A 13,884-nucleotide genomic window follows, 5' to 3' on the forward strand; every position below is an offset into this window, starting at 1 on the left:
GTACTACCATGCAACTCATGTTTCATTTCCTGGTAGCCTTGCTAATTTTATACCTTATGCCAAGTTTAAAACCTTAAACATATATATCTTCTTTCTATTCACCCAGCTGGTAATACCTTCAGATAAACATGGCAATAACATTTTGTTAATATCTAGATACTATGAAACAATGTGAAAGAAAGAAGACCATGTAACCTAGCTGATGAGGAACTGTAAAGATCTTCCCAGTACTGGGAATAGAGAGGTGAGTCACCAAACCCAGCTGTGACTGGAAACGTGAAGGCCGTTGCCTGCTCACTCCACCAGCTTTACTGAGGACAGACCCAAAGTACTGATGTGGGAGAGATTGAATGCTGAGCCCACCTGATAGCCTCGGACAAGGGTTGTCTGTAACTCTTTGAGGACATACTGCAGAAAGCGCACACCCAGGTCCTCAATTATTTTGGAGAGAGTACTGCGGGCAATGTCTCTGACTTCCTGTGCTCTGTTCTTGAGGAGGACACACACTTTCAGCAAAACACTAGAAAATGCAAAGGTGACAAATAATCAAAAGGCAGAACCATAACAACTTACTTATCCACAGCCGGAATTCCCAGTTAGGATTTGGAACGACAGCAAACCATGGCAGTATTTCTCTTCCTGACAAAAGAAATTCCAAAGCCAGGGGAAAGGAGCAAATCTGAGTTTCTCTGAAGTCCTCCCGCCTGTCCTATGATGTACCTGGGCAGATTTGCCTCCATAACCTCCTGTGGGAGTGACCGCATCAGCTTAACCATGGCAAAAGCCAAGGGGACTCGGACTACTTCCTCCTCATTCACGACCTTTGACTTGACCAGCTTGTGTTCTTCTTCCCTCTTGGTCTGTAAGAAAGGTTTGGGGACATTCAAACAGCAAGGACCACAAAGGCCTGCCAGCACTGGACCCGCCAGTGACTGAACCCCAGGTCTTGGAGCTTGCTACACTAAACTTTTTGACCCCTAACTTTACATTTGAAAGACAATTATTCTATTTTAAGCCTATTGTTAGTTTACTTTCATGTCTGTGTGTGTATACACACAATGGGAGGCCACAGGCAGGAGTCAGATATCCTGCTCTATTATGCCTCTTACTCCTTGAGACGGTCTCACACTGAACCTGGAGGTAGGCTGACAGCCAGCAAGCATCAGACATCTTCCTGTATCTGCCCATGCCCACCCTCCCCAGAGCACTGGTGCTATGGATATGCAGCTGCCATTCCCAGGTGTTTATGTGGAAGCTAGGGGAAACTGAACTCAGATCTTCAAGCTTGCACAGAAAACACTCTTACTTTGCCTGTTTCATTAAAGCTAGGGAACTCTGCTACTGTAATGCAAAACAATAGCTGTGTTCGACTAAAATTTTATTTATTAAGAACAAAACAAAAAACAAGCTGCAGCCTAGTTATAACTACAAACTATGGGTTATAGTTTGTAGGCCTATGTTTTATATAAAGAAAGAAAGAAAGGCTCTGGGTAGATTAGAATGCACTGCTAAATGTTATTCCCCATCAATCAGGAGCAAGATGGATCTGTTTGACCACAATGCCTGCCTAAAATATTTAAATAGTACCTCAAAGCAGAGAAGGAAAATAGATCCTAATGTTAGTTAGTTTTCTCTGGAAAACTTATCATCTACATGGGAGACAGAAAATGTATGCACCTGCCATATCAAAGGGTAATGAAGGAGCTACAGCAGGAGATGCTGGACCAGTCCTTACCGCAGATGCCAGGCACTTGTGCAGCCTGGGGAGGATATCCCCAGTTATGGCTCCCTGGATGGTTTTAATTGTTCTTTCCAACTCTTCCTTATTCCGAGGAAGGAAAGAGACAGACTTGGAGATGCACTCTTGTTCCGTAGCTGCTATGCTACCAGAATCGGGGGTTTTCAGTGGCTCCTTTTCATCTGACAAACTCTTACGGGCTGGTTCCTTTTCTTCCTCATCCACATGCTCCAATTCCATGGCTTCATGTTCCAGTAATTCAGCCATTTCAACTGTGTCTGTAACAAAAGCCACCTTTAATTAAATACAGAAATGTCACAGAAGTGGGGTTCATACCTGCCTATAATCTTAACTAGAACAGTAGCACCCAAGAGGCTGAGAAAGGAGGATTAAAACTCTTGAGGCCAGCTGAGCTACATAGCCAGATTTATCTCAAAATAAGGAGGAAGAAGAGATGACAATGATGAAGTCAATGAAGACAAAGCTGTGCAGTCGTGATAAGCTGCCCTTTTTATCAGTATCTATCATCCAAGAGATAGTATTGATTTCCAATTACAGGCAGGTAAGAAAATAGTTGTGGAAGTAGTGGGGCATGAAAGGACTATGGTTTTTACTTTCTCACAGTTGAGTCTAATGCGGATAGAGACAAGGAAATGGGCAAGTATAATAGCATATGGCCTGGCCAGGACAGGGTCATGTAAGAAGGGGAAGGTGGAGCATGCTGGGATTAGGATTCTAAACTGAGAGAAGATTTCCCAAGCAGTGTGGCTAGTTTCCTTACAGCAGAAACTCCATTTACATGAGTTTCAGCTGCTGGTTCTCATGTAGAAATTTCCCTTGTGGGATTTAGCTTATTTACTTTTACAGTGTTAGGCAGAACCCAGGGCCTAGAGCTTACTAAGCGTGTGCTGCACCCTAAGCTACAGCATATAAAAGAAAATAAGACAGTGAAGTATTGGCAGGCAAGTCCAGTCGTGACCCTATAAATACACTATCCTCCCTGTGTGCTTTCAACTCCTCACTAGTGAAAGGGAATAGGCACCCACCTTGCAAAACTGCTATGACAATTAAATGAAGTAAATTCTGTAATTGTCTAAAACATGTTTCTTATTCCAGCAACTATTAAAAAATGGTGCTATTAAGTCCCTTCATTCTGTCATTTACTGGCTGTGAAACATGGTTATCTTATGTGGCTGAAGCTCAGCTTCTCCTGTGAAAATCCAGGGAACTAATGGGGTTCTTGAGAGGTGACTATCAGGATGACAGAATGCTGCCTATCTGCTCAAAAAACTGCCTTCATTTACTATTTCATTGTTGTTGAGCATTTTTTGTTTGTTTGCTTTTCAAGACAGGATTGCTCTGTAGACCAGGCTGGCCTCAAACTCAAGAGATTCGCCTGCCTCTGCCTCCCAAGTGCTGTCATTAAAGCATATACCACCACTGCCTGGCTTGTTGAGCATTTTTAACTAAAGGAATTAGGAATCAGAAAATGAAAACTCTTGGTTCAGCATCATAAAGGACTGTGAGTCAAAGATGCTCTTCATCCTCAACCTGGATGTTAGGCTCCCTCCACCTTGGGTTGGTCCAGTGCTGATGCAGACTATTCTGGGGAAATGGATAACTATTAGGTCAAAGGTTCTGGCTGTGTCTGAATGTGATGGGCATTCTTTGATGCTTCTCTGTCATAATCTGAAGACAGTACAGAGGAAGTTGCTGCAGATAGAAGAAGAGCTATCCTGAGGTGGAGAGCAGTGTTCTGTCTGGGCCCAGGATTTCACTGTGCTACTCACAGACAGACCCCTAGAGAAATAAACAGCAGCCCAGATGTTTACATTATACAACTTAGATGTGTCTTCTGTACAGGGAAGTAAGATTTCATAAGAATAAGCCATTCATTTAGTTCAGTTTCTTTCTGACTCAGTAACTGGTCCTTACAACAAAGAGAAGAAAAACCAGCACATTTTACCATCTTTAATTATCACAAGTTATCCGAATAAAATGAGACTCTAATTTAAGAAAGTTTCAAAACATACTTTCTTCATCCTGAACACTTCCCATTTGTTCTTCAAGAGTTTTGTAGTCAAAATGGAACGCTTCCAACACCATCACCAATAAACTGTCAAAAGAGATAGAGGGAACATGAGGACAGCAACAGTACTACTGTTTTACTGTGCAACTGCATTACTATAACCACATTCATACAGTGAGCATTCGTGGTGATATACATGATCTCAGGAAGACCCATTCAGGAAGCAATGCTTAGGTTACACATTAAAAACAAAAACAATTGACCATACCTGACGCCTAGCTTCTGGTTGATCTGGCCTGTCTGCAAGACGTGGATGAAATGTTTCAAGTAATACACATATGCTGGCCAAGACAGGTGTCTGCAAATAGCTCCAATAACCTCTGTGGCAGCAATAATTATATTTTCATGCTATAAAATAAACCAAGAGCATCAATATACAACAAGTAATTGATAATAAAATACAAGGCTAATCTGGTAAATACCACAGGGTAGCAGGCCACCAGGAATTACAGAAGGAAAGATACTGCCTGTTCTTTCACAAGAAAGTTTACAAAATACTTGTTTGGACATTGTGTATATTTGTCATGTAAATCATCCTTATTCCTTTTCCTGCCCTAATCCCAGAAAAGGATGGTATCAATTTCTTTAAATTCTTTAATAATATTCTTTAATATTACTGTACTCTGAGCTCTCTGAGACCCAGATCTTCCAGATGGGTTCAAGACTACTGACAGCAAATGGAAAAAAAAAAAAAAGTGTGGACAGTGTAAAAAAACTACACACTACTGATCTTAAACTAGAAAAGTGGACAAAAACTAACCCAGTTTTCAGACTCTGGATGTTAAATGCAAGAACAGTGTTCCCGAGAGGAAGGATAGGGAGTGAGTGTTACCATGTGTAGCCTGGATTTACTGTACGCAGGTAACTGTGGGGTTCCCATACAGGAAAAGAACCCCAGAAGAGCCTATGGTCTCTGAGTGAGAGACAGAAGCTGTGCGTGGTAGCTGCAGTCTACAGGGAGTAGTAGTCTACAGTACCAGGGAGACGAGAGGGAGCTACCTGAGGAAAGGCTCTGATTTGAACACAACACTCATCAGTATACCTAGGTAAGCAAAGACCATCATCAAAGCCTGTAAGGATGGATACTCATCCCTCCATCAGCCAGAGTGAAATAGATGCCCAGCATGAACATGTGAATGGACATGGTGGGATGAAGAACACCAGCAATTATACACATATACACAAATATAAAAGAACTGCCCTTATTTGACCTTTGTAGAAGACAACTGACTGCTTATAAAGCAGTAAGAATATTTACTGTGCATTTTAAAGCTAATACAGAGGTTAAAAGCAAGTGACAAAATACTTCTGTGATCAATAAGGCAACAGAGGAAAAAGATCACAAATGTCAGGAAAAGCCAACAGAAGAAATAAAAGGAAAAAGAAAAATGGAAAACGAGTAACAAGACCGTAGGTCCCAACCCAACCTCCTCCTCCTCCTCCTCCTCATTATTATTATTTTGTTATTCGAGACAAGGGTTTCTCTGGGTAGCTTTGGAGGCTATCTTGGCACTCGCTCTGGAGACCAGGCTGGTCTTGAACTCACAGAGATCCGCCTGCCTCTGCCTCCCAAGTGCTGGAATTAAAGGCATGCGCCACCAACACCCGGCCCAACCCAACCTTATTAAAAAACATGTCAAATGTAAACTGTCTAAAACCAGCTCCCAGGACTGGATGGTCAGGCTGCATAGACAGCAGGGCCCTGAGAAAAGAATCTGTAAGTGACAGACAGGTGGGTTCAGAGGTAATGGTTCTAAGACACTATGACAACACCAAAGAAACTTAGGTAGATTCTCTCCAGCTGTGCTTCGCATGCATTTGAAAGTTTTTAGAGGCTTGAGTTGGTTGTTCTTACTGGCTTTTAAAACTAGAATTTAAAGAAGCAACTTTTTAAGACTGGGTATGGTGATATATGACCATAGTCCTGGTACTAGGAATGGAGAAGGAAGGTTGTAAGTTCAAGGCCAGTCTGGGTAATACAACGAACCACCCACACCCTCAAGAACATGGAGAGAAGGAAGGAAGGATTTTGCCAGGCATGATGGCTCATGCCTATAGTCCCAGCAATTGGGAGCTTGAAGCAGTAGAGTTCGAGACCAGCGTCTACTACATAGTGAGTTCTAGGACAGCCTAGGTACAGAGTGAGACAGGTCTACAAACCAACCAACAAGAAAACCAATGAACCAAGCCAGGTGTTGGTGGTGCACACCTTTAATCCCAGCACTCGGGAGGCAGAGGCAGGTGGATCTTTGTGAGTTCGAGGCCAGCCTGGTCTCCAGAGCGAGTGCCAGGATAGGCTCCAAAGCTACACAAAGAAATCCTGTCTCAAAAAACCAAAACAAACAAACAAATAAAAAGAGAAAACCAATGAACCAAACCAATGGAAACACGCCCATAAAGGCCAGCAACAGGGAAGCTGAGACGGGGGATTGAGAGTTAAAGGTCAACGCTGACCACACAGTTGAGATCCTTTCTCAAAAAACCAGAAATCATTTTAGAAATATAGAAATTTCTGGGAAGGGTAATTTCATTTTTAGTTTGGAGCTCAGCCCATGTGAACAAATAATAAAAATAAAAAATATATTTACTATCTACACAGTATTTACCATGTGCCAGGAGTGGTTCTAAAAAATCTGAACCACTTTCATTTCAATCTGATCATGATGGTAAATTAATATGGTTACTAATGCCCCTGCTTCCTGCACCTAATAGCTTACCTTGAGCATTTTCTCATCAAAAATAGGAGTCATGGCATAAGGCATGATGTAATTCTGAAGAGATTTAGAAGACAGCACAACCTGCCTTTCCAGGAGTTGTTTGGCCAGTTTCTTCAAAGCTCTTGCACGTCTGTGGATCTAGAAAGTTTAGATAAAATGTGCAGTGGTTACTACACTCTCTCCTAAAACCACCTCCACCTCAGCCCCAAGTTCATCCTCCATGGAAATTTTAAAGGCTGGAAACTTGGGCATGTACTTTGGTGAGCAAACACCCGGGTCTTGATTTGTTTTCAGAATGTAATCCATAGTACTTAAAATTGGCCCTGAACACTTAGGAAAACTGGAAAAAGTTGACACTATTATGATTTGTATTTGGCATTGCCAACCAAGAAATGAGACCCCCAGGAGATGATCATCTCATATGCAAATCTGCCTGATGGTCATGCAGACCTGGGAAAGAACCTGGACACCCTGGGCCATCTTTACAATGACGAAGAACTGTCTGGAGCATTACTCTAAGGCAGGAGAAGCAGCTCCGCACCTACCTGAATGTGCTTCATGTTCTCAAAGAAGTCCATTTCCGGGTCATGGCTATGAGTGAGCTGCACCAAGTCTTTAAATTCCACTTGATTGGGAAACGTTTGAATCAAACAGGAGAGGATCATGGTATAATCATGTTGAACACTCTGCAAACATCGAGTTGATACAAAAAAAAAAAAAAAAGGAAAAAAAAAGGTATTTTAGAAGTATCTATTTCCTAGATAACGTAAGGTATGTGAAAAAGTTATGCATATTTTAAATAAATCACTTCTTCTAGTGTAAGAAAAAATTTATAGAATAAAAATCCAAGTCACATCACTCCCATCCACCTCCTCCTCAAAAGGCTTGGTGACTGTTTCAATGATTTATATGAAACCTGGCTGCTTTTCCACAGCAGAAGGGAGAAAATAGCTTTGAACACTAGTAACTAAAGGGCAATGTTACAATACCTCTGTCTGGCTCTTCAATCCTTTCCTCAGTTTCTCCAGGAGTGTACGGTGAATGATCTCCTTATATTCTTTCTCTGTAACATTCAAAGCAGCTAGCTTTTTGATGATACTGGTCAAGCACATGCTGGCATTGTCACTTAAAGACATGTCTCCTAACTGAAATAAGAGGCCCAAGTTATTCTACTATTGATAACTTTTACCACACTGTTATACCCCAAGAAAGCCGAACCCTATCAAAGCCATCCTGCAAAATCCTACTAAGAAGTGCCTGTGCCCAGATGGTACAACTTTAATCCCAGGACTGGGGAGGCAGACTGCAAGCAGATCTCTGTGAGTTCAAGGCCAGCATGGTCTAGAGAGAGTTCCAGGACAACAGTTATACAGAGAATGTCTGTCTTCAAAAACAAAACAAAACAAAACAAAAAAGCAAGCAAGAAAGGAAGAGAGAAAGAAGTGCCCGTGAGTGGCTGAGTACTTTACAGAAGCAGATGGAGGGTGTAATGAACACAACACAGGAATTATGGAACACATTTACTGAGAAGTGTCCCTCATTTCAGGAACTGCTGTCAAATATACTTTTGGATCAGTTCTATTTCCCAGAGCAAGCAGAATAAAGGTCCACTAAAGTCAGTTTCTTGAAACTGGCATCATGGAAAATGGCAGAAAGAGGAACATTTGATTGGGGTAACTTGGGTTAAAGGCCCCAGAGTTCTCAGCTTAAAAATTTAATAAAGTTGGGCAGTGGTGGCAAATGACTTTAATCCCAGCACTCAGGAAGCAGAGGCAGGAGGATCTCTTGAGTTAGAGGCCAGCCTAGTCTCCAGAGTGAGTTCCAGGACAGCCAGGGCTACACAGAGAAACCCTGCTTCCCCCCTCCACCCCACACCAAATAATAAAAAGAACTTAGAGAGTCCAGAGAAGGTTTTCCCATTCAGCTAGCTGGCAGATTTATACTCCTTGTGCTAAAATTTGACATGCTATATGAAGAAATAAGCCCTAAATAGAAACTCCCTTGTTCACACCCCAAATAAAACTCTTAACATCAGACAAAGAATATGAAATGCCAGTTATCTGATGCCACTACAGTTTAACAGTTATTGGCTTCATTTTTCCATTTTAGATTTAATTCCATCAAGTAATAAGGTACTTAATATAAAAACATCCTTTACTTCTAGTAAATCTTCAATAAAAGCAGATAAATCTTCAAGTAAAAGTTATCCTAAAAACCAGATTATTGAATTTCCCTAAAATTCATTCTTCTAAAAGTATACAAATCAATGTTTTTTTTAATATTTTGTGAACCACCATGTGGTTGCTGGGAATTGAACTCAGGACCTTTGGAAGAGCAGTCAGTGCTCTTAACCTCTGAGCCATCTCTCCAGCCTCAATTCAATGGTTTTAAATTGGTGTGTGTGTGTGTGTGTGTGTGTGTGTGTGTGTGTGTGTGTGTGTGTGTGTGTGTGTGTGTGTGTGTGTGTGTGTGTGTAAGAGCAGTCAGTGCTCTTAACCTCTGAGCCATCTCTCCAGCCTCAATTCAATGGTTTTAAATTGGGTGTGTACGTGTGTGTACGTGTGTGTGTGTGTGTGTGTGTGTGTGTGTGTGTGTGTGTGTACACATACACGCACATGCCACAGCACTACTATGGAGTCAGTTTTGTCTTCCACCCTGGTAAGGCAGTGTTTCTACTGCTGTAAGTACTTCAGGTTAGCTAGCTTTCAAGCTTTGGGGATCCTTCTGTCTTCACCTTCCATCTTGCTGGAATTAAAGATGTGCAATACCACATCTGGCTTTTTACATGTGTTCTGTTTACTGATGACTCCGGTCATCAGTCTTGACAGGCAAATGCCTTTACCTGTTGAGCCACTGTGCTGGCCCACAATGGGCTTTATAGAATACTAAAAAGGCCATGCAACCATCACTGTTATCTACTTTTCAAAGGTTTTCATCACTGTTATTCCTGCCCTATATCTCTTGGTAACTATTCAGCTTTTCTTTAACACAGGGCCAGTTGTGGTGTTTCATGACAGTAGAATAAACTGAAGAGATGGAGGCAGGAAGGTCTGTGAATCTGAGGCCTGTCTGGTCTACATAGAGAGTTCTAGGGCAGATAGAACTCCACAATGAGACCCTGTCTATAAACACACATTTACCAAACCAAAAAACAAAGCAAAAAAGAGTGTCCTGCTCTCTAGACCAGGCTGACATCAAACCTTTGACTCTTCTGTCCTTTTGCCCACAGGTGAGACTGGAATTGTATCACCACACTCAGGCAATACATAACTTGATTTTTCCCAACTGCTTCCATGCATTTATTTACATTTTTGTCTTTCAAATCATGAGAGTAACTAAAAGTACTTCCCAAAACAAAAGCCAGCATTTAAAAGAAGAATCTGCCTAAAAATGTCTGTCCTCTTTCTAAAACAACTTCAGCCCCTATGTATAGTGGTGTACTATCAAAACAGTCTAAGTGTTTTCCACGAACACCCACCTCCATATTATAGAAACAGTTATGCATCACAGGGACAAGGTAGTCAGCATCCACCGTCTGCATTTCCTTTATGTTAGAGGTGATGGTCTGGAACGCTGAGAATCGAACGTCAAAGTTGATGTCATCGAGATGCCTTTTATCAAAGGCATTAAGCTACAAGAATTGACAGTGCAACCATATAAATAGAGGGATAGCAGGGATAATAAACCAAAATGACAATACTTTTGAAGCCAAAAAGAAATGAGGTTTCTTTCTTACCTTTACAATGTCTGTAATATATTTTAGTTCACTTTCAAAACCAGACAGACTCTAGAAGGAAAGGGCAGTATGTTTATTTCTTGAGTTTTATGAGGCGGTTTCTCACTGGGTAGCCCAGGTTGGCCTTACCTGGCTACCATTCCTGTGTGTGTATGTATGTGTATGTTACAGAACACATGTAAATATGGGCGGTCTGTGGCACCATTACTGACTATGAGCATAATTACTGATAAATAAAACTGTAACTTTTCTGCTCTAATCGCCTCAGTTCTTTAATACATTCAACTTAATGTCACATCATACTGATACAAGTGTGGCTTGCTTCAGTGTTTTATGGGACAGGAAGAAAGGACAATTTGGAATAAAATGGCCTATTACATACCTGGAAAACAGTACACAACAACTGTCTTGACAACTTGTTCTTAATAACTGAAAAGAGTTTGGCCAGAGGTTTGAGGAAGCTAGTGGGGTCCTGACAATGCTGTAACAAGTTCTGCACTGTCACCAGGATATCAAGCTCTGTATCCTGAGAATCAGGAGAAACTGCATTTTAGTATTTCATAAGACTTTATTCACACACACACACACACACACACACACACACACACACACACACACACACGTTCTCATATATGAGTGTTTACATATTTTGAGATCTTGTTTTGAAACTTGCAACAATCCCCCTGCCTCTGCCTTCTAAGTGCTGGGATTACAGGTATGTACCACCCTACCCAGTTCAGTTTATATTTTATGATAGTGTTGGAAATTGTTACAAGAGTTGGAATAATTATTTCATAGCATTTACAAAAATTTACCTTAACACAAAATCTACAGTTACAGTTTCTTCCTTCAGTTCTAATAGCGAATGTATGATGAATTTGAAGCAGTCTCTTTGGTTGGCTAATCAAAGTGGAGCCAACAGCATGAGCATGCTGAGGAAAACAAATGCTTCTGGCTGTCTGCAGATTTTCGGGCTTATCACTGAATGACTGCCTGCTCACTCCAGATACCTGATAAATGAGCCACTAGGAGAACTCTTGCCTGGAGTTAATTAGCGTTTTAGAATCTGATCAGAAAACTCTTGGTTGAACATTAAAAGAGAGATTTCTCACTCAGTTTTGTCAGTGTGCTCTATATTCACGACTCCACAATACACAATGAATGCCTTGGGTTCTATTTGTTGTTCAAAAGAGAAATCCTGGAATGGGCAGAAGCTAATGAAAGGGACACTTTATTGTAGTGGCAGGTGATAACTGCTCCCCCCTCTATTTCAAACCTTTACTTCTATACAGCCTTAAGTTTTCTAGAACAAATGGATCACAGGGTTTAACTAACTAATAAAATCCCCTATACAAACAAGCCTAATGGGATAGCACCCCTCTGAAGACAAAGTAAATGTCCTAGGTACTGTACCTGAGCAACATTGCCCCGGAGAAGGAACGGAAGGAGAAGAGTAATGAGAAGAGAACTTTGTTCTCTGTCTTTCATAAACTTGCTTATCCTAAAGACGACAATGGATATGTTAGAAAGATTCCTATGCCCTAGGAAGAAGAATATCTCTAAGCGTTAAACTGCAGATAACCCTCTGTTGCACATCGGGCACTCTCATTCCCAGCTACTGTTCTATCATTTTTACAGTATCAGTGTTGTCTAGGTGGCTGTAATCAGGCAATTCATGCTTCCCTATTTTGCAAGGAAATGACATTCTTAAGTACCACTAAAGGTCTTATACACAATATTTCAATGTAATTCCATTAACAGCCCACGACGGGAATTATTTAGCCCCTTGTTGCTTAGAGAACTGACACTTGGAAGACAGCTTTGGTGTGACTGGGAGCATCAGCGGGTCTGTAACACTGGCCTTTCTGGAGCCCAAGGGCTCATCATCTTTCCACTGCCACACTGATGAACCAGGACAAAATGCAGCAAACACTGAAAAAGGCTTAGGAACACAAACAAAATATCCTAGCTTCTAGAACGTCCCAATTTATCAATTTTATGTTATTAAAAGCAATATTAAAAAGTTTTGTAAGGTTTACATTACATTTAGGATAATATTATTGCTTACTAACTTTGCCTCTGTAGAAACTGATTATATATTGTTTTTACTGCTAAAGTCTTTTTAAAAAACTGGCTTGATTCTTCAAACAGTTGGACAGTTTGCTCTTTCTAGTATTTTTTAGCATCTAACAAACTTGAGACTTTGCAAAGGTCTGACAAGGAACTGGAAAATAACAAGTGCCCCCCTCTTTTGTTTGACGTTTAATGTGGAGATTAAACCCAGCACTTTGCACACGCTTTGCACGTGTTTTAAAGGATTCTTTTTTTCCTAACTTGTTACCTTGGAAAAACAAGATAAAAGTGTTAAAATCTTTAAGCCTATGAATGTCAATCTTCCCTTTGAAAGACAAACATGACACTTACTTGGAAAGAATGCCGAGTTCCTTACTGACTTGTGCCCTGTTCTTCTTCTTCTTTACCTTCTCTGCACTTACTGTGGTTTTGCTGAGATACTGAAGAATTGCAGGCACATGAGGCAGAATCAGTCTCCCTCCCACAGTGATAGGCTCTGAAATAGTAATAGCTTCAATGAACCCTTCCTCACCATTATAAATTATCCCCTTGATGACAGAGAAGCAAAGTATTCAACTGTTGATGAGCATTTAAACTTCAACTCTGATCATAAATAACCCTTTCTTCCTTAAAGACACCAGTAGCTAAATCACACATTTTTAATTAATTTACTCATTAATCAATTTACACCTCTCCCCGCCTCCCTGGTTTTTTGAGGCATGGTTTTCCTGTGTAGCCCTGGCTGTCCTAGAACTCGAAGAGATCTACCTATCTCTGCCTCCCAAATGCTGGGATTAAAGGCATGTGCCACCACTGCCTGGCTTTTAAATTACAAATTCATATAAGACCTTAGGGTACATAAATCACTCCTTATAACAGTGCAGGAACTGTTAGGATACTGTAGCAGGAAGAATTCACAGGTGTAACAGTGAAAAACATTCCCAGTATCCTGGAGGTGGCTGAGAACTGCCCGAGTAGAAGTAATCTACATTCCTACATGTGCAAAGAAGTTCAGATTACACACTTCTCTGAAACAAGAGACTTTCCCACATGAGTGGATTCTTTCCCGAGAGCCACAGCTACCTGTCAAGTCTATGAATCACTGGCTTTATGCAGTGCACACACCTGTATTGTCTGCTACCTCGGCATACACACAGTCAGTTACTGGCAAGCTCAGCATTGTTTCTGTGGGCTCAAAATCTGGAAGGTTGAGAAGATCATCGACTATGTCCATTATAATGCCAGCTGTGGCATCAGATAGATTCTTTGCTGAGAGAACTGCAAAGACATTGGTCAGGATATCACATTCTGGGTGTCCAGGTTTCTGTTTAGCCAGAAGAGGGAAGTATCTGCAAGGAGAAAGACATTACAATAGTCATTTTATTTCTCAGTATGCTTATATCTAAGATATTTCATAAGAATTTCTACATTGATTTTAACATGTGTATGTGTATATGAAATTACTTTTAGATCTAGAACTCAATGGCTAATTCCAAGTACTCTATAAACATTATACTACTTAGGTTTACAC

The 13,884-nt window shown here is 40.9% G+C and overlaps 1 protein-coding gene across 1 annotated transcript in view; it reads right to left on the reverse strand.

Moving 5' to 3' along the window:
- The window catches only part of Utp20 (UTP20 small subunit processome component), an 84,358-nt gene that overhangs the window by 20,663 nt on the left and 49,811 nt on the right, over nt 1-13,884 (reverse strand). The window contains exons 30-43 of the mRNA XM_027392579.2: nt 13,479-13,702; nt 12,705-12,849; nt 11,694-11,781; nt 10,663-10,806; nt 10,281-10,331; nt 10,023-10,175; nt 7,534-7,689; nt 7,090-7,230; nt 6,545-6,682; nt 4,036-4,175; nt 3,772-3,854; nt 1,736-2,016; nt 721-860; nt 364-520 (exon numbers count right to left, since the gene is read on the reverse strand). Of these exons, the coding sequence (XP_027248380.1) occupies nt 364-520; nt 721-860; nt 1,736-2,016; nt 3,772-3,854; nt 4,036-4,175; nt 6,545-6,682; nt 7,090-7,230; nt 7,534-7,689; nt 10,023-10,175; nt 10,281-10,331; nt 10,663-10,806; nt 11,694-11,781; nt 12,705-12,849; nt 13,479-13,702 (2,041 nt within the window). The remainder of the gene's footprint in view (nt 1-363; nt 521-720; nt 861-1,735; nt 2,017-3,771; nt 3,855-4,035; nt 4,176-6,544; nt 6,683-7,089; nt 7,231-7,533; nt 7,690-10,022; nt 10,176-10,280; nt 10,332-10,662; nt 10,807-11,693; nt 11,782-12,704; nt 12,850-13,478; nt 13,703-13,884) is intronic.

The sequence above is a fragment of the Cricetulus griseus genome, assembly GCF_003668045.3.
Source record: "Cricetulus griseus strain 17A/GY chromosome 1 unlocalized genomic scaffold, alternate assembly CriGri-PICRH-1.0 chr1_0, whole genome shotgun sequence".
NCBI classification, from domain to species: Eukaryota; Metazoa; Chordata; class Mammalia; order Rodentia; family Cricetidae; genus Cricetulus; species Cricetulus griseus.